We start from the raw sequence: 27,474 nt of genomic DNA, 5'->3' as shown, positions 1-27,474 counted from the left end.
GAAATATTATTAGTCCAACATGTGTATGAAAAATTCTCCAAAGGGCTCTAACAATACAAACATGGCAACGCAGTTAAATTTAGTGACAGAATTAGCTGAAGAGACAGCTAGCAGACAGCTAGCAGCATCCACCTGTCACTTAAGCAACCACTCCACTGACTATGCACGACTCTAAGCTTTAATATCATTTTAATGGTTGAGTTGAACAAATATTCAGCCCTTTCGAATTTATCATGAATGTGAATTTGAGCTGGAGAGACTAAAATCTTTTCATGCACCAGGCTGTAAACATGTTTATTTCTGCTGTAAACATTTTAACCTTCGGGCTCTATGGAGGATTACTCTCTTTTGGAGCCAGCCTCAAGTGGCCACTCAAGGAACTGCAGTTTTCTGGCACTTTCATATTCATGGCTTCATTTTTCAGCCCTGTAGGTTTCAACAAGGTGGAAAAAAAGTGTTTAAGTAAAACAAACAGACAGAAACATGCTTCGTTCTGAGGTTGGTGTTAACTCAAATATTAAAGTGCACTCAGTCTGCTGCTGCCTACAGCGAGATGCTTATTTCCTTGGCAACTGAGCCGACAGCAACAACACAGCTGAGAAAACCCATGAGGAAAGATTAATGCCCGACATCACTCATTACAGCGAGATGTTGATTAGTGTTGCCCTCACTGACGGCCCAAAGAAGCACATCTCAGCAGTTTGGTGGCGGCTGCTGGGCTTCAGTAATGAGGCAGTCAGGCAGCCACCTCACCTTTTGTTTGTCCGCTGTGGAAGTCTTGTTTGGCCCGACTGCGTCTCCATGGATTTTGCACCTTGAGAGACCCCCTCCTCCTCACCTCAGCCCCTCTCTCCCACCAAGTTTCTCATCACATCCCGGTGTGCGGCGGTTAGCTGCTGTGAAGCACCAGCCGCTGGAACGGAGCCCAGATGGCATTTTTCTCCTGCACAACTTTTATCTGAACATAAAACACCGACCAACAAGAGCAGGACTCTCAGAAAGACCATTAACTGCTGAGTGAACAGGCCGCAATTTACCCGCAGCTATTCTCAAACCTGACTATAAAGAGGTGCTTGTTAATTGATATTCAGTTGAAGGGGGATTAAAGACCCACATGAACAAAGATGTTAAATATGTGTTCTGTGGAGAAGGCCCTCGCTGCTTTCTATTCATGCAGCGGCTGCAGATTGTGAGCAGAGTGAACTCTCTGAATCAGACTCTGCAGCTGCAGAACGCTGAGCTCCCAATGCACACTTTATTTTCTGCACATTTCTGAAGAACAAATTCTTCTGCATGCACAAAATGCTGACTCAACCAAAAGGAGAGTTAACTTTAGACGGAGAGGAAAGATTGTGTAACATTTATAAGCTACAAAGTTGGACCGATGCACCATTTTCTATCGGCTCCAAGTGCTTCACTGACTGTCACTGCACAGCTCACTGCAGTCGCACAGCAGGATGGGGGGCGTGAAGGTTGGAGGACTTCATCATGATGATACCTGTCTGGACTTTTAGCGTGGGAGGCAAAGCTGTCAGTTACAGCTGAAGACATTTAAAAACACTCAACAAAGACTACAGACAACATATTAGCAATGTAACACTAAAATCTAACATCAAAGGCAAGCGTAGGACAAACACTGAAACTGGGACGAGGAAATAAGTCACTGAAATTAAAATAAAAAAGGACATTGTGAAATTAGGATGAATTTTGACCAAAACGAGCAAATTGCAAAAGTGTAGGTCTTAGGTCTTGGCCACTGACTGTATCAATGATGGACGTAGTCTCAGTGACGTCACCCATTGGTTTCTGAAGAAGCGTTTTGAAGCCCGAATTGCGTCACTGCTGGGGGTCGCCATATTGGAAATGCAAGAGCCGGTTAATCCAGAGGCAGGCAAAGAGGCGGAGCACGAACGAGCGGAAGCCTATGGCTGAGGACTATGGGCGGGCCGCATGAATCAACCAGCTACAGCTATGAAGCTAGGCTATATGCACCTCAGCGTAGCTAACGGTTAACAACTCCTGACTCCTATTTACTGGCTGATGATTAAATAAATGTTTGATAAACACTGCACAGGCTAACAAGCAGCTAAAGCAAGCACAGTATACCTGCTACTTAGTGCTAAATATATATATATACAATAACACTAGCATTTAACTCACCGAAAAGCTGGAGCTGAGACTTGCAGGGCCAGAAAGTTCCATAAATCCCACAGAGAGATTATTTGTCCAAACTTTGAGTGAAAAAATCCCCAAAAGTCTCCAACAACACAAACAGGTGAAGTTAAACTCAGTGTCTGTGTCTGTGTTGAGGTCTAGCAGACAGCCAGCAGGATCCACCTGTCAATCAAATGAGCCAGTCCCTATAATTTAAGGCTTAATATGATTAAAACGGGTGTATTATAAAAGAAATCACCCCCTTACAGTTATCGTAAACAATAAAATCAGCTATTTACAACAAAACCGTTTTTTGTACCAGGCTGTAAACTTGTTTATTTCTGCTGTAGAAAAATGGCATTTTCCCACCTGCTGTAATGTTATTTCTTGTTTTCTGGAGCCTCAAGTGGCCACTCGAGGAAATGCAGTTTTTTGCACTTCCACATTGGCTTCATTTTTCTACACCGGAGGTTGCCGCTTGGTCTTGGCGCATGGATGGCTAACAGATTTAATAAACTGCACATTTCGGTTATTTTCTCCAGTATTATAAGCATTCATTCTTCTGTAGCATTCCGTTGCAGCATTCATTGAATTTGTTACCTCTAATGTGTTGAAAATAGCCCCACGGTTTGAGATGTACCATGCATTCAGGTGGCGTCACAACTGATCAGAAAAATTAGTTCCCTGCAGGGAATATTCACCTGACAGCCCCATAAAGCGTGAACAACAACTCAGAAAGCTGGAAACAGCTAAAAAGACTTGGCTAGTTGACAAACTTTGTGTTATACATGCAGAATATGAAGGACCGAAGCAAATGTTGGATTGATAATTAAAAACATTATATTCATTATCGTTGCATATATGCTTGATGTACATTTTTAGCTCACATGTAATAGTTGGAAGAACAATATTCCAACTGGGCCCAAACCACTAGCAGGTGAATGCTTAAAATCCAAGATGGTGCCAGATATGTTCTTCTCTACACCCGACCGAGTGCTGCTGGACCTGTGTCAGACGCTGTGTTCACCTTATCTTTATGTGCTCATTGACTGATCAGCAACTAAAAACACAACGGATAGTGAAAATTGGGCCATATTTCTAGTTAAAACAAGATAGTCCATTAGCTAACATAGAAAATGGCATTAGCATGCAGCCTCTTGCTAGCAAACATCGTGTTTGATAGTTTTGCTCAATACGACAAGAAAGGCATCATCACTAGCTAACAGTAATGTTAGCCTTGAAGTGGTTCAATGCCAAAATTAACTGTTGTTTAATGCTAGCTATGGGCTAACTATTAAACAATAGCCTACGTTCAAATTAAAGTTAGACCTTTACTAAGTAACACCATCAAATAGTAACGTTAGCTAGAAAGCGTGTGATAGCTTACCTTAACTGTTGTCTAACATTAGTTAATAAGGTTATCATTTAGCTTGGGGAACGTAGCGAGCATGCTAGTCTTTTGCACATATTTTGGTGCGAGAGGGTGAGCTGTAGCTGATAATTTTTTATCACTACACTCGCAGTTCTGTGGGGGAAGGCCACCAGCCATCCTGAACGTGTGCGATAGTTTACCTTAACTGATGTCTAACATTAGCTAATAAGGTTATCATTTAAACTTAATATAGAGTAAAATCTCCCTCCTCATTTTCATTATGTAATATCCTTTTAGTTGCTGATCAATCAGAAAGTGATGAAATAATAACTTTTTGTCAGACTGCCAATGTTTAACATGCTTTCAAACCTGGAACGAATTAGTACGACAGTATAACAGCATTTGAGCTCCCCATCTGTGACATCAGAGGAAAATTACTGCCGTGTGAATGTGATCAAATAAACCTCTAACTGTTGCTTCAACTATGAAAGACAAAGTTAATTAGAAACGTTTTCAATTAAATAACGAACCTTTAATATGGGAAAAAAACACCTTTATTTTAACACACTTTCATTTATAAATACATCTAAAATGAATCATAGGAAAATGTTCAATTTACTCGCGATGCTGTTTCCAGGCATTACTGCACAGGCAATTCTCACCTGTAAACAAACAGGAAGCAGACTTATAAGCAAAGAAACATGTGTACATTAAACATATAAATGCATATGCACACATGGAAATATAATTTCATATATTGTAAGAAGGCCTTGGCCGATGGTGATCGTACCATGTCAGCTGTTTTTCCGCTCTAACAACTGCAGGTCACGATTTGGGTCTGTGGGCTTTAAATTTGGATGCGGTTGGAAAACCAGTTGAAACCACTAATTAAGTCTGTCCATCAGTATCATGGAGTGAATGAACTGCCACTGTTTCTACTCTGTAATCATCACACAACCTGGCTGCATGCCCCACTGCAAGTCAATAGAAATAATGAGCAAAATTAGGGGATGCCCGTGCCAATAATCATAATTAATGCACCATAAGAGCTCTGCTCTGATAGGTCCTTCAAAAGGCCAACACAAAGGTGGTTAGCCTCAAACCACACACACAAACACACACACAGAACAATGCTAATGATAGCTCCTGCTCTGGTAAAACAAGGGTACACAAGGACAGCACGCAGCAGATCTCTACCTCATATTACATGTTTGCTGCAGGGTTAAATACTTCTCAACAGAAAGGCAGGTGATGAATCTGGAGGTAGATAATGATGAGCTAACTGGTGAGCTAACAGTGTATCGGGTGTCATAGCGAGGCTGGACGCTCTGTCAGTGAAGGATCAGTATGAAGAAGAGCTGCTTTATTTCAGGAGCCTGAGGTCAGTGTTTGTTTGTATTATGCCAAAGTGAAGCACACAGGTACAGAGCTGATAGTAGAAGCAGGTGTTTTAGCATTTCGCATATTAACAGATTGTTTAATATTAGTGTGCACCACAGACTGTATAAGAGATGGCCGACATGACAGCTGCCTGAAAGTGAAGCCAAACCCTCTCTATCGCCCCCTGCTGACTGGCTGCAGTACAGCTCATAAAGCCCGCCTCCTCCATGTTAACAGATGGGACATGAGTCAAACTATAAAATCAAAATACACCTCAAACACATTTTTCTCAAACATGGTTTCTGTCATTATAGTTATTTCTTATCATGCTGATGTATGTCCAAGTGTTCATTTTTCTGCCAAGTTTATTTTTTAATCAGTTATTTGATGCTGTAAAAATGATGATTGACAGCTCTGTTGACCAATATGGCTCCTGCAGCCGATCAGTTCTGGATTAGCAAAGTGGCTGCTCGCTCATTATTCTATGATGGAAAAATCCACTTTATGTTGGATGTTTAGTCAACATTGTCACCACCTGGCTCATGAGCCAAGACAAAGACATGTTTTTTAAACTAAACGGTGTAAAAGTTTATTAAAAAACAAACAAATTCAGAAAATATGAAGCTTATGATGAGTGTAAATGTCGGGGTGTCAGCTGATGGATGAGTGGAGGTAAAGTGGATGTGGGTAAAGTGTTGTATTGTGTACAACAAAATCTAGAAAGGAGAGACAGAGACAGAGAGAGAGAGCATGGGCTGGAAAAGCAAGCTGTGGAGACTGGCCAGGTGCTCCCAGGTGCGCTGAAACCCTGCCCACCAGTGACCTGCAACAGAGACAACACAGACAGAAAAGGAAACACAAAGCGGCCTCTGCTAAAGCGGGTCGGATCCTGGGAGCTCCTGATTCATCTTTACTCATATCATCATAAGCTCGTAATATTTACAAAGAAGAAGGAAACCAACCTGATGCTTTCCATCCGTAACTCTGCCTCAACTTGCCATCATCCCCCTCCCACCTCAGCAACCTGGTACCAGGGTCAGCACATTCAGAGGGAAGGGAGAGACACGAGGATGCACACCATGCCTACCAGTGACCTTCAGCAGAGACAACAAAAGGAAACACAAAGCGGCCTCTCTTTAAGCACGATGGACGCTACGAGATTCTGTTCAAGCTCCTTCTTAGTTCTCTGATTAATCACTTCACAGCCCCTCTGACTGACCTGATGTCTGTTTATCTGCTTAATAATGCATCAGTAAACAATCCTTAACATCAGGCTCTGTAATTTTGATGAACTGGCGCTTTAACTTGTGGCAGAGTAATTTAAGTTGTTGTATCAGTGCTTTGACTTATTACAGGATAGGATTTCACTAAGTATAGGATGTAAATAGTTCTTCCACATTTTCCATACAGAAGTTTGAGCTGTTAAACAGTCGATACGTGACAGAGCTGACAGTCTAAGTACTTCAAGATTAATCGTCTCCTTCTTTTCTGTTTAATGCTGAACAGTTTGTGTGCAGTAACATCGCTTCACGTCTCAAACAGCATCCAGCCAATGACATGACAGGCCTCAGGCTGTGGCTCAAACCGTGGCTCTGTGATAAAAAGGCCAGAGAAGACAGACACAATTGTAGCGGACAAGCTGTCAGCTGACGGCCCGACAACACAGAGAGGCGTGAAGGAATGCTCGAGCTATTGTAGCCTGTCAATAGCAGTTCATCTGAGGCCAGAGGCAGACTCAAAGGCTACGGACCATCAGAGTTTGTCAGGGAGCTCACTGAGTACGTGCAAAAGTTTGGTTCGTAGTTTGTGATCCTTTGACGGCTTCCGAACTTCAGGTTTGAATCAATATAGACCAAACACTCTGGTCTGGTTCAGGTCTCATTTCAAGGTAGGGGCAGACATGTTTAACCAAGCGGTCGCTCCATGTCTATTGTTCAGCATGAAGTGATCCAGTGGGTGTTAAATGAGAGCTTTGATATCTCGAGATAACGTGATGAATAAGTCGAGATCTTGAGAAAACAACCGGAAATTCCTCGAAAAACAGAGTAAATAATATGTACGGATGCATGTCCGCAAGTCAAAACCAAAGGTCCTCACAGGAGCTGTAAGTTGAACCTTGTTGAACATTGGACTTGACACCTCAGCCTTTCCCCTCAGAAATCAGATGGTATTGCACTGTCCTAGGCCTTTCTATCACACTCCACACTTACACACACCGACTGACGCTGACATAATGGGACTAACCTGCACAAAATATTATGTTACAGTTTAATAACATAAATCAATTAATTTATAGAATCTTTTCTTACTCCAGATCAAGTATTTTCAGAACAACAAAGTCTTAATAATAATAATATCAATTGTAATTGAAATATAACCAGCATGCATGACGCCCAGCTTATTTTCTCCAAACATGAACTCGCTCCTTAGTTGTCACATGTGTTTTTTTACTTACAAGAATGTTCTAGAACAGGAGGATTTGCAAGATATTCCTGAGCCGCATGACATTTCTGACCTTTGTCGCGCATCTTGATTTTGAGAATTTTCTGGTACACTTACAAAAGCTGGCCAGTGGATGGCTGCGTATGGGATGACTTACTGACGCCTAGTGAAGTGGCTGACCTGCAACCATGGCATCAAAACCCATGCATTTAGTAGGAACCACCTTTTGATTAGCTGTCCTCTGTAGTGACCAGCATGCATGAAAGAGTTACAATGTTTTTATTTCTATTATTTTGTTCTTTCAATCTACTTATGTGTAAAGAATTAATCTTTATTGGTTATTTATCTGGTACGCTATCTTTTTATTTATTGGATTTCAACTCATATTATTGTGACGTTGAGTGCTGAGGCAGATAAAGGAGTCGTAGAACGTGGGTGAGAAACACCTGTGAACAATATAAATGTGTCTACATGGATGAATTGTGTAGAGTTAGAGATGAATGTGGGCTGGAAGGTAACGAGATGTGTTTCCTGTAGTTTCTTATTGTTCATTATAATGAAGGTTTTGTGATTATATGTCAGAATATCATATCTGGAAAAATATTAAAACTCATAAATCATAAAAATATCATCCCATGTCACAGCATATTACTATTTAACTATTGCTTTGTATTGTGTTTTATGACGGCGCTGGTTGTTTTGTTTTGAATAAAAAAGTTCCCTCTCTTCATCTCGTGTTTGTTTGCAGTGATCAGTGTTCCCGGAAATTAATCTAAGTCCAGGAAATTAGTTGAAAGCAGCTGAAATAAAGTATTTTTATTCATGAATTTGACCAAATGCTGTGTGCTTTGGAGTTTCTGTGAGCACGTTAATGAAAAAAAGATTCTAATAAGCTGCAGTGATATATGAGGACACACGGGAGGAGACTGTTCCAGGACCATGTCAGTGTGACTCTACTTACCTTCTGCCAGTCGCTGCATCCATCTTCTTAATGTCCTTAATGAAGTGTTTCACTTCTATCCATCATGTGCAGTGCTGTAATAATTATGGCCGTACCTGACCCATTATTTTGTCAGTCGAATACGATTTGACTGTTCAAAACAAAACTACACAAAGCAGCGTCTAAATTTTATCTGTAAAACTTTTTTATCAGGTCTCCAAAAGCAACGCCAAGCGTACATCAAAACATTTCCTGACACCACTTTCTTATTTCAGATCACGTCACCATCATTTTTAATCATATCATTAAACCGAATGAAGGATTTTACTCAGCTAGTGAGCTAAAGTTTGTGGCAGCTCGGCTCAGAGCCCCTCCTGGATGTCCTGTCTGCAGAGAAGATTCAGAGAGTTGATCTCATGTTAAACTATTGCTGCTATTACTCAGGTTAAACTGTTTGGCCTAATTTCAGAATTAAAGAATATGTGCTTAAAGGGGTCATATCTTTTAAATATCATATTTTCATGGGTTCACATTTTTGTGTTTATTGTTCACAGTGAATAAGTGAAACTGCATAGTTCCGAGTTTTTCCAGAATGACATTTTTAAAAAGGTCGCCTCTGAAATGGGCCGTTCAGAACAGCTGCAGGTTTCTACGTAGAACCTTGCTTTTGCTGAAATCAACCAATCGTCATTCACCGACATTCACCTCAGGCTGCCAACTTGCTAATCTCCGATACCTCCTGGGAACTCCTGGGTTGCTGCACTTGCTCCAGTTTATCGTCCTCCCACTCAGGGTGCGATTCTGGCTCGTACATATAAGGCCAAATAACCGATCCTAGAGCAGCCATGTTTTCTACAACTTTGCAGTGACAGTGCAGTCTGGCTGCTCCCCCATGTGGGGGAGGGGCTACAAGGTAACTCCAAATACTGTCAGCCAATCGTGGCTAAGGTCTAACCTTTGGAGAGACTCTGAAAAATAATTAAATTAAAATATGTCTACAATTTAACGAAACAAACTTCACCAACGTGATTCAAAAACACATTAGAATAATAGAAAAATGATTGCAGAGCTAAAACATGTCCCCTTTAAATTAGTGAAAGCTCGGCACGCGTCCCACAGAATCCAACCAAAGAGTGTCGGAGATGTTTTTACTGCTTGTGATGACAGGTCGGTTTGTTGTGACACTCTGCTCTTGGTAAAAAACTTTATGACCAATCAACACTGAAGGTTCATTCTGAGACTGAAGTTTACAGCCCGTCATGCTGCAGCTCCTGCATTACTCTGTGTACAGTGGTGCAGCTTAAACTGCAGAGATTCAGCTGACAAAGCGGCTTCCTGACGGGTGATTCAACTATTCGACTTTAAGGGAGCAGCCCTATGAATAATGTCAGTGAAAGTGCAAAAAAAGTAAGAATCAACATCAGGCAAAACATTTGTTTATTTGGCCTAAAAGGGCCATAAATAAAATTTTATTCTCTCGATTTATTAACAAGCCACAGGAAGTCTGCGGCCGTCTACCACAGCACTTAAAACATCTCATTCAGTCCACAGAGACATGAGACCCATGTGAGAAACTCTGAGCCACTGATACATCTGAAGGCTCTCTCCTTCCTTGCTTCCTTCCTTCCTTCCTTCCTTGTAAAAATAAAACAAAACGTGGTAATACTGTACCAAACGGGAGGCAGAGTAGCGGGGGGATCCTGTTCACGCAGAGGGAGGGGGGGGGGGCTTCAGAAAGGGCTGTGAGCGTGGTCGGGGAAGCTTGAATCAAACAGCAACAACAACAATAATAAACTAGGAAAAACCCTCAAACTCTTTTGTTTTTGCGAAGCTGAAGCTGAATGTACTTGGCTTTCAACCACTGCAGGATGCTGCACCGCCACTTCTCCACCAACTTGTTCCTGTACTCCCTCCCAACAGTCCGTCCTCTCCTCCTCCTCTCCTCTGATGTGTTTCGCTTAAAATAAAAGTGAAATAATATTTATAATGATAAAACCTATAGCAGCAAAAGAGTAACAGAGGAATAACAGCTAGAAGCGAGTGACCCCTGGATTTATAAGGAAGGCATGGGTTACGAGAGGTCCATGGATTTGTGCCCCGGGTCGGGCCTGTGATCGGGGAGAGGCGTCCCTCTGAGCTCATCTCCCCTCGGTGGGCACCCTGCACACGGCGGCCATGATGCGGCCGAACCGCTCACACAGCTCCAGGGTGGAGTAGGTGGGCAGCTTGGGGGGGTCGTGGAAGCTTTTGATCTCCGTTGAGCAGTCCAGTAACTTGGGGAGGAAGTCGGTGAGCTTCTCCTGGAGGTTTGCTGGAAACACAAGAACAGACAGAGCTTAACCACATGGACCTTTGTAGAGGAAATGTGGCTCCTAAACACACAAATCACAGAGTAAATGTTTTCAATGTGATATCACAGGTTGTTAGAGAGCATGTTCAGCAACAGACACAGATAGTAAAACTCAAGTGAACAGAGGTCTGGGTGATAATACTCAGTTGTTCCTGAACAAAGGGAGCAGCAGAAGAAGCTCTCTGCGGACTGATACCACAACATGCTGATAAAAGCTGAAGCTTCTGTTTTTCTCTGTGGAGCTTCTCTGAACATTTCTCAGTGCAATCTGAAATGATTCATTGTTGCAACAAGCTTAAAGGGCCAGTTCGCCGGTTTTCAACCTCAGTCCTATCATGCTGTCATGGGGAGCTAATGCCATTATGGTAGAAAGAAAATGCCGTTTCGCTCTGTGCCTTTGGAGGACGCTATCCGCTTCTCCAATGGGCCCTGGAAAACCTCCAGGCCAGGGAGCTCGCTAAACTACACTTCCTTGATCTAGGATGCCCGCCTCCGATGTCATGTCTCGTTCGAAATCGTCAGCTTTGAACTGTAGACTGCAGACCTGAAGATTTTTTAGACACCGGTATACTCTCGTCATATTTCAGGTTCTGTACCGCTCTGAGCCGTTGCCTGCAGCGAAAACAGTCGTATTTCACTCCAGCGTCTCTCGCTGGGCCGTTCCTTTCAGAGGGAGGGGCGCAATGCATGCTGGGTGTTGCAGGAATGTAGAATGGGCGAAATCATGAGCTGTTTGACAATTTCAAATATTATTGCTTCTATTGATTATAGAGAACATCAGCTTTGATTGACAGTGGCTTTTTCCAGGAGAGAATTGCTCCTATAAAGGTCTGTTAATCTGCTGATAATTTAATGATTAATTAATTTATTGTTTCGGTTAAAGAACATCAGAAATGGTAATCAAATTCTCACACTTTAAAGGGGACAGAACAAACAGTTTATGGAACTATGGACATTTGGTTAAAACTAAAGCTTAACAATTAGCTAGTTTAAAACACACTAAAATGGATGGTATTAATGTTAATTAGAGAAGTAGAGAGTTTTCTCACACACAGAAAGCGAGGAGTTTGTTCACAAAAAGCTTCCTCAGTCTTGGAAATGGTTCAGTTTTGCAGCTTCCTCCATCGAGGAAACATCTGTCGGCTGTAAAGTCTGTCTAGAGTCTGTGTTAACTAACTTACTGCAATATTCCGGACAGAGGCACGCAGAGAGGTGGGAGAAGTTTGTGGCACTGAGTCGCAGAGGACAGTGGAAACCCTAAACCACCTGCTGAAAAGCAGCTAAAATAAGCAGTATCAAATTGATGCAAATTGTATGTTGAAACATTAATTTTTTGTCCATATTGCTCAGCTTTAAATCAGCGTGAGCAGATATAACAGAAGTGTTTATTATTTGATTTGTTAAGGACTACAACTCCTTCTGTGGGCAGCCATAAGTAGATGATGAACAATAACATGAAACACAGGTGTAACTAAATGTCTTCATAGGAGAAGTTATCAGTATTTTCTGCAGACAAGCTCCAAAATAATCTAATTTTGAAAACTTTACTTCCCTATTTGTTTCTTGATAGAACACCTATTTTTTGAAGTGTCAGGTTTTCCAGGAGAAGTGGAAATGCTGCACACTCTGAAGCCTTTCTGATGTGAAAAACGAGCAGTGGCCTGATTCTGCTGATCTTTGGCAGGGTTCAGGGGAATGCACCAGTAACCTACGACTTCAACTCTCCAGAAATATCTAACAGGCCGAGCGTGCTGCTCCTCTCTCAGGGACTCACACTCCATCTCTTGGCCCAGGTAGGAGCACCAGCGGTTCCTCATGTCCTCGACGGCCAGCAGGTCCCTCTCCGCGTCGTGGACCAGCAGCAGAGGGATGCAGGGAACCACCAGCTCGTTCATGATGCCGAGGCCCGTCGTCACCTCCGGCTCCTCTCCCGACTCAAACATGGCTGCTGCTTGCTCGTTTAGTTTCTGACGAGGAGATGAGGGAGGGGGGACAATAATGAAAGTTTAATACATAAGACTAAAACAATTGTCTCACACATTCATCATCGACAATAACTCCCTGTACATTGGCTGTGTTGTTTTTTAACATTCGACCAAGAGCCTGAGCCCACCCCACAGAAAAACTGGGTCATCTGTGCCCCCAAACTGACCCAGTTAAAACCAGAAAGTTCATATTAATAGATTTTGTAACACTTATAACATTTATCTGACTTTGAAGTGGGGGGGAATCATGCTCTAAGGCTTTGAACTACAGCTCCCAAAATGCTTTGGTGGTCTTAAACAGTAAGTATAATGTTCCTCAGTGGTAGGGCTTCACAATAAATCAAATAATAATCCTGATCACGATTTTGGTTTACCCACGATTTCATAATTGATTGACGTTAAAATGTTCTGCTGCATATCAAACCCCTCCTAAACTATCAGCCAGTCCTCCAGGGGGCCATGGAGAGGTTTGGGCTTCACTTGGGGGAGCTGGCACGCCAAGTCATGAGCGCCTACCCTGCAGCGGCAGTTTAGAGTGATAGAGTAAACAACAGAGACCGGTGTTTCGGTTTAACGCGTGACCATGTTAACTGGTGACTTTCAGCTGAATGAGTCTGTGATTGTCGTAGTTAGAGTAGTTGTGGAAAACGGGGGGGGAGTACGTTTAATGTTGGACATTATTAAATCAGAGTTTATTTTGTTACTGAAAATTATGATGGTAAATGTTCGGCAAAAACCTTTTCTCCATACCGAAGACGAGTCGTTGACGAGCTATAAATAGATCCTTGATAATAAAAATGTTTTGTTTTCTGAAATGACTATGGACTAAAATGTTATTGGTTGGCTGTCGGACATTTAAGAACCATGATATTTCAAAGCGTCAAGCACCGGTTAGAGATAACGGGTATCATGAAGGTGGTTGTAAACTTTCTGTTAGCCCAGGCGTTCTGCTTCAGGCTCTGTGCGTGCTCAAAGAAAAAGGGGCGTTTTGCGAGTCATTCGACGACTCTTCCCACTAAAAGGAGATCACCGGCTGTCTGCTTCAGTCACACTGTTTAAAAGAAGCGATGACTAAAAGTGATCTTTAGATGCGATGTCCTCATCGTTCTTTTACTGTTCGGATGATGAAACTAAATGTCTTAATTTTACCTGAAGCAAACAGGTAACAACGAGAAGAGGGAGATTATTTTCTCAAGAGAGAAAACGTAAAAGTAATGACTTAAACGTAAAGACTTCTTAATGACCGAAACCAGACTAAAACTTTAAAGGGTGAAATGACTTAGCCTTTAGACAAAAATTCTTATTAGTTTAAGACTGAGACTAAAATAGCTGCCAAAGTATATTAAGTCAATTTAAATACAGTTCAGTTGTACAGACTTCCCAGTATACCACTGTCAGGCAGATCTTTTCAACATTCAGGTCAAAGTGATTTGAGAATCTGCAGGACGTCTACTCGTGGTTACAGCAGTGTGAGCAGTGAGGTATGAAGCAAAACTCCATGTTCACAAACACATACATTCATTTCTGATCCCAGCGATTCTTTGGGTTAAAACAAACATTAAGTCACCTTTTTGTTACAGTTACAGTTTTGCTAACTTTCCAGAAAGAGACGAGATGTTGAGAGGTGAGGAGAAGGACCTTCAGGCACACAGGTCTCTGTGAGAAGCAGGATGTAAGGCTCTGCCCTCAGGTGAAATACGCTGTTTTTCCACAGTCTAACAGTTAGCTCCTGGCTATTACTTGAGACAACCTGTTATTTAGTTTGCACCACTGAAACTGTGTTAAAGTAGCTACTAACTATTCAAACAACTATCACTGGGTTATTGTGACACTGAGCTTACCTGTCAATCAAAGACATGATGATTGACAGGTAAGTTCTGCTATTTTAAGCCTCTTTATGGGAGGTTAAACACAGAGAATAAGATACCCTTTTATAGCATGAAAGACACTGACTCTAAAAATATGTAAAGCATGTCTTTGTGTTTAGATGTGCCGAATGACTCTGCAGATTTTGACACAAACCGGTCAGATCAGCAGCCAAACAACAGTTACTCACTCCCAGTTGTTTTTAGAGCAGCAGCATTCACCTTCCTCTCTCACCCCGTGCGGTGTGTGTGCCTTTGCCTCCCCGTCCCCCCCGGAGAGACTCCTCACAGTTGGAAATCCTCTGCTTCAGACTCAAGCAGCTAGCTGCCCTCTGGCTTTCACTTTGTCAAAGAGCACACTTCGCTCACTAAGTATTTTTTTATACTTGTGTTATCTTGTATAAATGTTTTTACTCCAAACTGCGTTTTCGTTTTCCATCAGTCATTTCACGTTTCATGTTATTTCTGCTGAACTTTTCTATTTGTTTTAATAGATAAGCATCAGACAGCTAAAGCACTCACAGTAATCCAGCAACAGACATCATTAATAGCAGTGAATCTCCTGCAGCCAGTGGAGCTAAAGTGGGTCCTGATGTTCCTGCCTGCATGTGGATTCAGGCTTTTCTTCCTGTTCTTGGCTTAAACCTCCTCGCTGTCACAGACAAACTCCCTGACCTCCTCTCTGAGGAAACGACCCGCTTTTCTGCGAGCCAGCCTGGAATCGAGGGACTGCGGGGCTGGATTTGCAAAACATCCAAGTACATTAACTGTGTCAATGTTAGCAGTGTTTTCAATTAAAACAAGAGCTGAAGGTAAACAGCTGAGCGGACGCAGCCAGAGGTTCTGGCCCGAGATCTGAGGTGAGCGATCGGGCCGAGGTTTGAGGTTAGACGAGGACAATCTTGTGTCTCATGGTAATGTGTTTACACTCGCTGGCCCTCCTGCTTCCTATTCCCACTCCAATGATTACATTATGAGCACAATGCGGGTGTAAGGTTACTGAGTGCAGCAGCAAGAGGGACGCTAAAGACCAGTATGAGGCTGATCGCCCCAAAATACCCTCAGCCCTAACCAATAATACCAGAGCTCAGCCTGCAGCCTGGTGGGGGTGAAATGAAAAGGGGCTCACATCACGACGCTGAAAGGATTTTCATCTGTCAGTATCAGATGAAAAACCTTCAGTGGAATCTTTTGTGGGCTGCGAGCGAGCCAAAGCAATATCTCAGCGAAAGCAATTTGATTATAGTAGCACAGCGCGGTATTGAAGGGGAAATGTCTGACGGTGTTTTGCTGAGTCACTTTAGCAGAGGAAGTTTGATACGGAGGGAAGAGAGTGACGGAGAAGAGACGGCGATCACGGGGGGAGAGCTGACAGACTCACGCTGCGACGATTACTTTCATCTGCTGATTAATGTTTAGATGAACTGATTAAATGCACGGTCTATATAAATGTCCATCCAAGTACCTAAAACTTGACGGAGATGTCTGGAAATGTCTCGTTTTTCCTGAGCAACAGCCCAAAACCCCAAATTATCAAGTTTATTATAGTTTAAAAACCGAAAAAAGCAGGAAAACATTTTATTTGACAACATTTTCTGTAGGAGGACTGGTTTAATCATTGCAGCTCTATGACAGAGCCTGAACAGAGGTTAAGAAATATGACATATAGGGCTAAACATAAGAAGCACTGTGTTTCTTAATGTTTCCTCACCAGCAAACACTCTCGTCGGTAATGACCGAGCAGCTCCTCGTCATGCCCTCTGTACAGCCCCTTCAACAGAAGCTCCTTGTTGTACTGGTACGAGTAAATGAGATACATCAGAGCCTCCACGTAACTGGAAAGAAGGAGGAAAGCAGATGTGACATTCAGATAAAGTAGTATCAAAGTTGCACTGAGAGTTAAAGGAGTGAACTCTGTGAGAGAAGGAATAAACTCGATGAACTCTCTGCACTTTAACTATGAAGCTGGAGGGCGCACAGACTGTGAGCTGCTGCCCTCTGCAGGTGGCACTGAAACACTTACAGGCTGCTTCAGATACAGAATTAATGTGCAATAGAGGCCTGCACGGGTCCAAAATAACTGAGAAGAATCCCAATAAAACCTCAAAAATTGTTATGAGAGCAGATTATTTTTGAAAATATACGTGTCTGGGACCCTGGTTTAGCTCAGTCGGTAGTGCCGGCGCCCCATGTCTAGAGGCTACAGTCCTCGACGCACTGATCGCAGGTTTGACTCCCGGTCTGCCGATCCATTTGGTGCATGTCTTCCCCCACTCTCTACTTCCCACATTTCCTGTCTCTCTTCAGCTGTCCTGTATAATAAAGGCCAAATGCCAAAAAAATTATTTTTGAAAAAAAAAGAAAATATAAGTGTCCCCAACCAGCTTTAATGTTGGATGTAATGGACGTTCCGTTAATGATGATGTTATTGTCCTGTCCTGAGCTGCTGAGATGTTTCTATCTTGCCAAACTTGAACGTTACAGTCCGCCCACATAATAAACTTAAAGTGCTAATCTCAAAGATCTGTTTCGTCCTCTTTGGCGGCACCTGTGGCGATAAACATTAATTGTGGGAGCACACTCCCAGATATCCAGACAGTGTTGCGTGTGTCGTCCACGGTTGGCTCCGGTTGTAACTCTTGATTTTCCTGGCTGACGGTCGCTTTCCTTTTCAGACTGTTTGCTTCATCTGAGCGTCGAGTTTGTTTCTTTTTCTTTGGATTTTCACTTCTTGTTGAAGTTGTATCTGTAGTCATCCATCTTTTCTTTGTTTGTTCAGCCATAGTAGATTACTGTTTACTCGCAGCACTTGCAGAGAGTGGAAAAGCAGTCGCTTAGCTCCGCCTACCCTCTCTGGCAGACCAACCACTGCTGGGTGAAAATTTTATCTATTACTCATTCAGTCTCTGTATCAAATTCATGTATTGGAACGATGTTCGAGCGCTGCTCGGACAGAGACAGGTGGAATTTGTAGCTGAGGTGACAAGGAGTCGCAGAAGTTACAGATCGAGCATAGCAATGCGCTGGAGAGGGGGCGGAGATTAGCGTGTCGACACAGGTTTCGTGTTCCCATCAATGCCGGTTGGAGCCGAGGCGATAATTACCCGGGTCTACAGCAGAGCCATTTGACCCGGGCCTGAATGCAGATTGAAACCTTTCCCATTAAGCAAAAAGGCCAGGTGTTAGCGAGTTTTTTGACCTGTGGGAAAGGGGCTTAACTGGGCGCCGCTTGTGATTTTTTCTGGAAAGTCGCACCAGACACCCTGTCCATAATACTGCAAATGCAAAGGCTTTCATCAGTGGGCCGTAGGCTCAATCATTGTGTTACCTCATTCGGCGATAGATAGAGACTTAACAGTCATTTATTGAAATGAAAATCTTCCAGATTATCACTTTAAGCTTCACTGTCTTTTCTTCACAGCTAACATGAAAGAAGCAAGGACAGAACTCAGTTTGACCTCTTTATGCGTCTTTTCTTTGAGCTTTTTCTCCCTCAGTGACGAAGGAAGACACTGCACACAGCGCGTATGTGTTTTTCTCATTATCACCGTGATTACGGCTCTTCTCAGACCCACTTTAATATTACACATAATAATAAACAGTCTCATGCCCACAGCAACAGACTGGGACCCAACCGGGCAGCAAATGGCCGTGATAAAATGTGTGTGTGGCTCCGTTAAGACCTCTAATGAGCAGCGCTAAGTTCATATGAGTCAACATCAAAGTTGGAGAAAGTTAAGTTAGACATTAGGAGGAGCAGTAGGAAGGCGTCAGCGTACTTTGTCTTCTGAAAGAGCTCCAAGCCGCTCATCATGAAGACGGTCGTCTCGCGGAAATTCCTGTAGGCCTGATGCCACATCTGATGAAGATAAAGAGAAGTTACCAAGGGCAGGCTAAATAAAAAGCAAGCAAATTGTGGCATTTTTATTGATTAAGTGTGTTAGAAAGGATAGAAAACAAAGTGTGCTGCATTAGAGGGAGTGTAAAAGGACTCAAATCTACTGTTTTTGATAAATAAAAGCACAGCTGACCTCATATTCGTCCATGTTGACCTCCTCCGGCTTAATTACGTCCAGTTTGGCACGTGCCACATTCATAATGCTCTTACATCTGTGGGGGGAGGAGGGGCAGACAGGAAGGGGAAGCGGCGTTAAGGACGAGATGGTGAGTCATTGTGAGGTACTCCAGGAGATGAAACAGTCCACCCTGCCCCGCGGCCTCAGCGTGGCCTAATGAATCACTCTTTAGTGCTGAGAGGAGAAGTGAAACACTCCTCCCGAGGCTCCTATTGAGGCCACATGCACACATAAATCTAATTATCTCGCTCAAAATAGAGGAGAAGGCAGAAATCAATTTTTCACTCATGAATATGGATTGAGGCCAACAAGCATGGCTGAAAACTTTTAACAGATAGTAAGAGGCGACACAGACACTAAAGACACATTCATACCAGGGAGGGAAATCTTCATATGTGGCAGCAGCATTAAACAAAGTCATGACAGAACATGTGTCTCCAAAGATTCGTTTCTAATCAAAATACAGAGAGAATAAAACTGAGCGTCGTCCAGACGAGACAGCACAGCAGTTTGCCCAGTACGTCTGAGTGAAGGTCTCTGCTGCCCTCTGCTGGCCGTTTTCAGAAGTTGATTTGATGTAAACAACTAACTTGATTATTTTAAGTGGATAATTATAAGACTAACAAAAATAAAAGCAGGTAATGCACTTTGTTGTAAACCAGATTGTTTAAACCCTCTAAAGGCAATAGAAGTCGAGGATTTTGCTAGTCCACCGAGAACTGTGATTTAATGAGCATTTTACTACTCGATCAACTGCAGCGCAATCTCAGAAACATACAGATTTTAATATAAATCAAATTTGATATCAAATATGTCGTATGTGACGTTTGTTTAGACAAAGTTTGATTCATCTAAAACACACCAGACACATTTACAAACAGCTCTAAAGCTGTTGCTAACAGGTATTTCTTTTAAACCAAACTGTTCCCTCAATTTTGGGATTGACAGTTCTTAACTTACATTTGTAGTCTGTAGGGCTGTCAATGAATATTCTAAATTCGTAAATATAACCGAATTGTAATAAAAAACGGATATTAAAATTAATATTCGATGTGAAAAAATCTGCACTACCGCGGCTGTCTCACGTGTTCTTGTTTGTCCTTGCTCGCACTTCTTGGTTATGCATCTTAGAATGCACATAACGTCACTTTATACGAGCTGAAACGAGCTGAAACGAGTTAATACAGCGGCCGTGTGGTGTGGTAATGATGGCGGAGAATTCAAATCCAGCATAACAGACGGGTGTAGGTATGTTCATATTTTTAAGACGCGTTTGTTTACCAAAAAAACCTGTCACAGCACAACTCAATCAGAGCGCTGAACGTTTTACCATAACCTATTATTTGATGTTAATTTTGCAGGTGTAGGAAGCCAATGTTGATCCTATAAAATCTTTGGATGCAAGTTTGTCTCTCGTTGTATTGGTATGTCATCTTGTGGACACAAAAATAAATATTCAAATACTTTGAACCTCCGTGTCTTTTTAGAAGGAATAATCGAACAGCGTTTTTGGCCCGTTTTGACAGCACTACTAGTCTGTGTTCTAATTTTCACTACGACGTTTACACAAGTGTAAAATATCAAAATAAGCCAATAATGACCTGTAATAACATCCTTATCATTATTAAGAAGGTGTATATAATATGAAATATTGAACTATTTGGGCCTGTGTCCACTAACAGCACCTCTTTTTATACAAAAACAATGCAGCTCAGCAGTTTCAGCACAAAAACGCCCTCATCAGCTGTTTTTTGTGGCTGCGCTCTCTGTTGAAAATAGTTTTGGAACGCCGCTGCGTTTGTCAATGTCACTTCTCCCTCAACGACCAATCAAAATCAAGAAGGGGCGGGACTTCAGATATCAACTTTGTCAACAACGATGGCGGAGGAGAAGCTAATCCTTTCGTCTGTCCGAGGGGGAAATTTCCAGGTGTAGAGCTGCTGCTAACGCCAGGACACGATTCCTAAACAGCGTTTTTATGTTTTCTTTGTAAAACCTCTCTGATTAAAGCAAATATTAAGCATACTGAGCAATTTAAACAGACTTAACAGTCACTATCAAGTGAAGCGGAAGTGCCGCCAGACAACTTTCGTATCCTAGCAACAGTAAGCGCCGGTGAGAAGCGCTCTGAAATTGAGGTCGTGGGTGCTGCCAGCACAAAAAATAACACTGGTGGACACAGGCCCTTACAGACCAAACCATCAACTCATTTCAAATGATCACACAACTGAATAAACATTTCTCTGTTTACTTCCTGAGTCAACACTCAGGAGCATGACAACTCACCAGAACATTCACTCAGTAAGGCTAGGCTTGTCCCAGATGTCCCAAACAGTCAGGTTATTATTGGCATATTTATCAAGTTACGTGGGGAATAATCACTGAAGGACCCAAAGCTAGTTGGTGCAGTGCTATTTAGAATTTAGGAGGAAACTAGACGAGGAATCTGGAAAAAAAATAATCACAGAACTCAAGTTTATAATTGATATTTTCAGTTCTGGTGATCGAAAACACTTTAAGTATCTTCAATACAAGCTGCGGGTTTTACTTTCTGCAATTTGATACACTGGTTAAAAAATGAAAGGTGCCATGGTGAAATAACAGACAATCGCACTTAAAAACTTTTTTTGGGGGTTTGGAGGGTTAAACACAAAGCATGGCAGAGTGATCAGTCTGACCCACCTCTCATCGAAGGCCAGGTTCCTGTCAGCAAACTGTGTGAGCAGAGTCCTCTCCAGGATCTTCTTGGGCGCCTGGTTCTGAATGAAGTACACGATGATGTGCTGGAGTCTGTAGTCGTTCTCAGGAGGCGTGTCCTCCTGGGCAAATCTCAGGAGACGGGCGTACTCCAGCTTTATGGCCTGAGGACAGAGACAAACAAGTGAAGTCAAGGTTAAAGAGTCTGACTCAGCTAAGGACAGAGTGACTTCTTATTATTTGAGGGTTCTTGAGACAAAACTTAAAAGGCAGCCTGCAAAAGGATTTACTTTGAAATATGTGGACATCATATATCATTTTTTGATCATGAAACAAACACTTGGAAATATAATGCCCTCTAACCTCGGGTTGAACACATGTTTATTTGGTTTACAGTTGGTGTCACAGGAAGAGGACTCAAAACCACAGCTTCGGTTGTATCACCAAAATTGCCTGTGCATTGTCCGATTTCTAACTTCATTACTGTGATTGACTGCAGAACACCCTTCTTAAAGTACAAGAAATAACTTGCTGTATATATGGCAATAAAAATAGAGGTGAATGAAGAGGAATCTAAACTGTATTTTTGAGGGTGTTTTTATGGAAATGTAGTTTTTCAGATCAATTTGAGGAGTGATCGTGGTTCATATGTTCCACATTTTATTTTCGAGTCTTGACTTTGACCACCCTGCCTCGGTTTTGGTCTTGACTCTGTCTCAATCAATGACTGTACATAAAAATGGACGACACGTCTCCATCTGCTCTCATTGTAGAAAAGTGAAGCCAAAATAGCCTCCGTGATAGGCGCTGCCATCTTGTGATGGTGACCCCGCATGCCGACGTGTTTAATGGCAGAACAGCTTCTTGTGTTGGTCTGAGGTTAACATTCACAGATATGGAAAGTTCAACGACTGTAGTGATTGTTTTCGTAACGTTTCCTCTCGGCGTTACTCCTTTACTCTGCTAATCAGGAACAGATCGGCTGCAGGAGCCATATTCAACAGAGCTGTCAATCATGATGTCACACCCCCTTTTTACAGCATCAAATAACTAATTAAAAATACACTTGGACATAAATCAGCATGATAAGAACTAACTATAATGACAGAAACCATGTTTGAGAAAAATGCATTTGATTTGACTTATGTCCCATCTGTTAACATGGACGAGGCGGGCTTTATGACCTGTACTGCAGCCAGTCAGCAGGGGGCGATAGAGAGGGTTTGGCTTCACTTTGAGGGAGCTGTCGTGTCGTCCATCTTTGTATACATTCTCAATCCTTCAAAGTATCTCAGTACACTCAGGTATTTGTCATGACTTGCTCGGTTAAGACGGCCTTTTCTGCTATAATGCTCGTCTGGATCTTTTGGGGTTTTTAAAATGCAATTTAAAAAAAAAGTAGTAGTGTTGACATAGCCTGAACACTAAACGCAGCCACATGTGACTTGTTAAGGTGAGTTACACTGTTACTGTGTTACAGTGATAAAGTCTTTCTTTCTGCACTGTAAAAAAAGAAAACAGGAGAAGATCAATGAGCAGATACACATGAAAGGAAAGGTGGATGGAGGTGGAGTGAGTGCAGAGAGAGGAGAGGTAAAGGAGAGATCATGATGTGTACCTTAAAGAAGGCCGCCTCAGGCCCGCTCTTTTCATACACCGCGCTGGTTTTGCCAATGGCCATAATTATACCCTGCATGTTGGGGGTCATCATCGCCTGCCCGGGAAGCAGGAACCACGTTAAACAAAACAACAGGTCCTTGTGACAAACCAGGCGAGGTAAGCCGCTATGTTACGTGCTCTGAGGCACCACTGCGAAGCAAACCACAGTCAGGACATGCCAGACATCACTCAGCAGTCCATGCGTGGGTTAGAGGGACACAAGTGTGAGGGACACAGCCAGTCAGATCAATGGCACAATGTGCAATCCTCACAAGGACAATGTGTGAAAACTTAACAGCCAGACGACAGCTGTGTGCGACAGACAGCCAACAGTGCAGGAGACTGACAGCAGTAACACTACACTCAGAGCATCGTGACCTACAACTACTGCAGAGAGCACGACACAAGAAAGATAAACGAGGAGTCCTAGATAACTGCCTGAATTCATACATATCAACATAAACGTCCCCTGTGGGTGCGTCTGGTTTTTGATTCGGGCTGTTACTGACTCAGAAGTTTGGAGCCGAAATGCATTTGGCTGTTTAATGTGAAGTTTTGATTATTTCTTCCTGTTTTATATTCTGAGGGCTTCACTAAACTCCTATCAGCCTACATCTCGCTAAGTATTTTAGCTATGCAATCAATTTTCTATTATTCTAATGTGTTTTTGAATCACGGTGGTAAAGTTTGTTTAGTTTTAGAAATTGTATATGTATTTTTATTGAATTATTTTTCCGGAGCCTCTCCTTCCTACCTTAGCCACAGTTGCGTGACAGTATTTGGAGTGACCGCGTAGCACTGTCACTGCAAAGTTGTAGAAACATGGCTGCTCTATGATCGGTTATTCGGCATTATATCAGGGATGCAAACAGGTAAGGTAAAAAAAAAGGTGAGAACATCGCGTAGATAGAGAAAACCTGCCACAACTAGAGGGGGAGAGATTTTGCGTTACATGCCCATTTCTAGTTACTTTAAGGTACATTTACATCTGCCTGAAAACTAATTCTAACAGCCATTATGGGGTAAAACAACCCTACATAAAGCACATGAAAGGAATCAATAGATGTGGGCGCTGAATTCATCAACAAGACAAAAACAAGAAGACAACAACAAGACTTCTACAGCGCCTATCAGAGTAAACACTGAATGAATGGCCACAGTATAGACAGTGTTTGGGGCTTCTGGGCACTTGGTGACGCCCTTCAAGATGGTTCTCTGAGTTTGCATTTATTAGAAGGCTCCAAACCACGTAGTTACCTCAAATGGTCCTGGCAATTCTGTGCTCCTCACCAATACTGCATCTAACCTGATCAACCCGGCCGGGTTTTTGGAGTGGAGGAGACCTCTAATGACATTTTAAAGGGCTGTTTTTAGAGTTTAAAACCTGCCATGCTTTTGGTCCTGCTTTGCTCTGTGTACAACGACATAAACAAAGGTTTAGAGATACGACTGAGTCATTATGGATGGACTCTGGGTCTTCTTGGCTGATGATTTGAATCATCAACTTCTAGGGGGAAAGCCATATTTATATGCAGGCAAAACTAACTTTTGAAGTGGACAAATTACAACACTTAATCGTGTCTTTCCCTTCAGAGTGACTTGCGTGAAGAAGCAGACCTAACCTTTCTGCAAAAGGTCAACCTGTCTTTGTGCCAAGATGCAAACTGGCTCAAGAAGAGACTTTTCACACAAGAGTAACAAACAGGTCAGTCTAATGTTTTCATTTTCAGCCTGAAGCCAAACCTGGATCCAGTCATTGTTAAGATTCTCTCAGGTGTGAAAAACCTCACGTAGAGCCATGTGAAGGACGCTCACACGGCATTTATCAAACAGGCACAGACTTCTGAGCACAACAAAGAGAGAGAGGATTCATCGGGGCGAGAGCTACCTCGTCATCGTACCCCCCCTCCTCTGACTCAATGACAAACGTCCCCACGTTGGGAATGGCCACCTCTACTGTGCGCTGGCCAGGGGACTCGTCGTCCGTGACGAGGTCAGGAGGAGGGGTGGAGGGGGAGCTCACCTGGACCTCAGGGTGGGGGGAGGAGGGAGGGGGAAGAGACTGTAGAGAGAGTGGGACAGATGAAGCAGGAAGGAGAGAGTACTGATGGAGAGGCAAAGGACATTAAATGTAGAGGGAAAAACTGAACTGTAAGAGAAACAGAGCTCATCAAATAAACTGACTTAATATCTGAACACTACAAGATTTGATGTGGTTTTCCCTTAAGACTGACTCTCTCTAAGCTGACAAGCTGACATTGTCTTTTCTAATCTAGGCTTGACAGACTAAATAACTTTCACTCCTTGTTCAGACTCACAGAGCACCGTCCGGGACATAGTGTTGGAAATAATCATGAACGAGGGATTAAGGGGGGGGGGAGCATGTCCTGAAACATCACTCACATGCCAATGTGTATTATGAAACATGTACTGTAAAATTCGGTGTATAAGAAGCACATTTAGTAAATTAAAAAGTGGGCTGTCATATCAGTGTCCTTCATACAGGTGCAACCAATATACCAGTATAAAATGCAGAGAGAGGTATGTTATTGTGTTACGGTATTTTAATTAGACGATGGCGCTTTAATCTAGCTAAAGCTTTGTTACGGACATGCGCCATCATGAACACCAGTGCAGCTGCCACTCTCACAACAATCAACGTTACCGTAGGCTGAGCTCAACTACAGCAACGGTATCTAGCAGGATTGCAAACTCCACATGGACAAAATAGATGGAAGGCTGTACTTTGTGTGTTTTGAATGAAAATAAATAGAAGTAGTATTGAAATAACTTATATACACGTTTTATTAATAAATATAGGAAACCCGTTTCCCTCTGGTAGACGCCCCAAAAACACACTGCATCTTATATTCAGGATTTTTCGCTATATTGTTGCTGTAATTGTTTCTGCTTTCCCTACTCGCCATGTAAAGCTCCTAATCGAATGTATCAGTTGGTGACTAAATCAATAGCTTTTTTCTACCAAACTGACAAATGAAAGTATTTTATTCTTTTGCTCAGTTTGGCTCTTAAATTCTGCACAATGTTCACTAGCTTGTTGCTAACTATCTTATCTGTGTTTGTAAGATGGTGAGATTCTGTGTCAAAAGAGCATTGTTCTAAAAATAAATTGTAAATAAATTTCTATGGGCACTTAAATATCACATTTTAGGAATAAAAACTGACATGTTCCCTCCTGTCTTGATCCTTGCTTGTGTTGTGTAATGTTTGATAAAAAAATAAATAAGACCCAGAGAAAACGATTACTTTGTTAGTTACTCATCGGCACACAGATGACTGTGTAATATAAAAAAGATAAAAATGCAGGTGACTACACTTCAGTTTGTTGACTTATATCAACAGACTGATGTGTAAAAAAAGATGGAGAAGAGTTGTGTGCTGTGAATGTTTTACATACAGCGTTTAACAGAGCTTCAGGGCTTCTCTCCTCCTGCTCAGCAGCAGCCCTGGAGATGGCTCTCTCTGTGTCCTCCTGCAGGTGTTTGGAGTCGTTCGTGGGTGACGGCTGCTCCATGTACTCAGGGTCCTGCTGGGGTGCTGCAGAGGGGCAAAGACACACATATCAATGGTTCTTTACTTTGCAGAAGTTGTCTTTTTAAAATCTTCAACTGATTTTCTGTTTCATTCACACACATGCCAAAGCAGCAGTGCACTGGGTGCAAATGTATCTACATTAGTGTCACTAGGATTTACCGACATCCAGGGTAAGATGTAGAGACTTCTGATTATGGAGCGCTGCCTAGATTAAATTCTAGTTTATGTGATAGCATTGTGTCACATTATAGACAGTATACACGGTGTGGATGTAGCCTCAAGGTCTGAGTGAAGTGAAGCCAATGCGCAACTGCATAAATGAGCCCACTTCTCAGTGATTTATTACATCAATAAACTTTTTAGTAACAGGGTTATGGACTCAATCTCTGAAGTCTTCTTCAAAACAGCATGATGTTCAGTTTGTAAAATATCGACCCTTTTAGAGTAAAATGTTTTGCCAGCCAAAATAATATCACAGTCGTCTTGAATTACTGAAGCAAACTGCTAACCAAGGTAGCGCTGCAGTTAGCTAATAACGAAGTGTTTCTTAACCCCTTGCTCCTCTTCAGTTACACCTTTCTGTTGAAATATCGTCACAAGAAACTTAGAAGGCGACGGCCAAAATGCCAAACTCCAGGCATCAGAACAGTAGCTTCAATGGATGACAAAGTCCACTTCATATGTACGGTCTATGCTCCACATGAACTACATGTTTGGGTGAATTACACTTCCATCATAAAAAACCTTTCACTGCCTAATTTAGCCAATCATCATTCTGTGTGTCACCTCTTAGTCATTACAAATGCAGAATAACCAACTTAGCTCACTTCTAATCAGCCAGGAGCTTTAAGTAAGACGTTTCCTGTGATATACTGTATATATGGTATACAATACTACATACAATAACATGTCAAAGGCGCTTAAAGCTCTAAGGCTGCATGCCAATATTTCAAGGTCATTTCCTGCTTCTTTTTAACTCTCCAGGGAACAGGAGTTTTC

At 42.3% G+C, this 27,474-nt stretch overlaps 1 protein-coding gene across 3 annotated transcripts in view; it reads right to left on the bottom strand.

The window, feature by feature from the left end:
• Positions 1 to 9,708: 9,708 nt before the first annotated feature.
• usp25 (ubiquitin specific peptidase 25) overlaps positions 9,709 to 27,474 on the bottom strand; it is a 48,316-nt gene continuing 30,550 nt past the window's right edge. Inside the window, exons 18-26 of one of the 3 annotated variants that reach the window (XM_069666838.1) lie at positions 26,339 to 26,478; positions 24,809 to 24,982; positions 22,880 to 22,975; positions 21,247 to 21,425; positions 18,520 to 18,598; positions 18,268 to 18,347; positions 16,200 to 16,323; positions 12,413 to 12,605; positions 9,709 to 10,599 (exon numbers count right to left, since the gene is read on the bottom strand). In XM_069666838.1, coding sequence (XP_069522939.1) covers positions 10,427 to 10,599; positions 12,413 to 12,605; positions 16,200 to 16,323; positions 18,268 to 18,347; positions 18,520 to 18,598; positions 21,247 to 21,425; positions 22,880 to 22,975; positions 24,809 to 24,982; positions 26,339 to 26,478 — 1,238 coding nt within the window. In that variant the 3' untranslated portion in view covers positions 9,709 to 10,426. The remainder of the gene's footprint in view (positions 10,600 to 12,412; positions 12,606 to 16,199; positions 16,324 to 18,267; positions 18,348 to 18,519; positions 18,599 to 21,246; positions 21,426 to 22,879; positions 22,976 to 24,808; positions 24,983 to 26,338; positions 26,479 to 27,474) is intronic. The other 2 variants (XM_069666839.1, XM_069666840.1) reach the window with 2 other exon arrangements.

This window comes from Semicossyphus pulcher, unplaced genomic scaffold, assembly GCF_022749685.1.
Source record: "Semicossyphus pulcher isolate SPU_LCO1_2020_fin unplaced genomic scaffold, fSemPul1.0.p SCAF_10, whole genome shotgun sequence".
Classification (NCBI taxonomy): Eukaryota; Metazoa; Chordata; class Actinopteri; order Labriformes; family Labridae; genus Semicossyphus; species Semicossyphus pulcher.
Note: the sequence above shows the minus strand (reverse complement) of the source record. Positions and strands in the feature narration are given on the sequence as shown.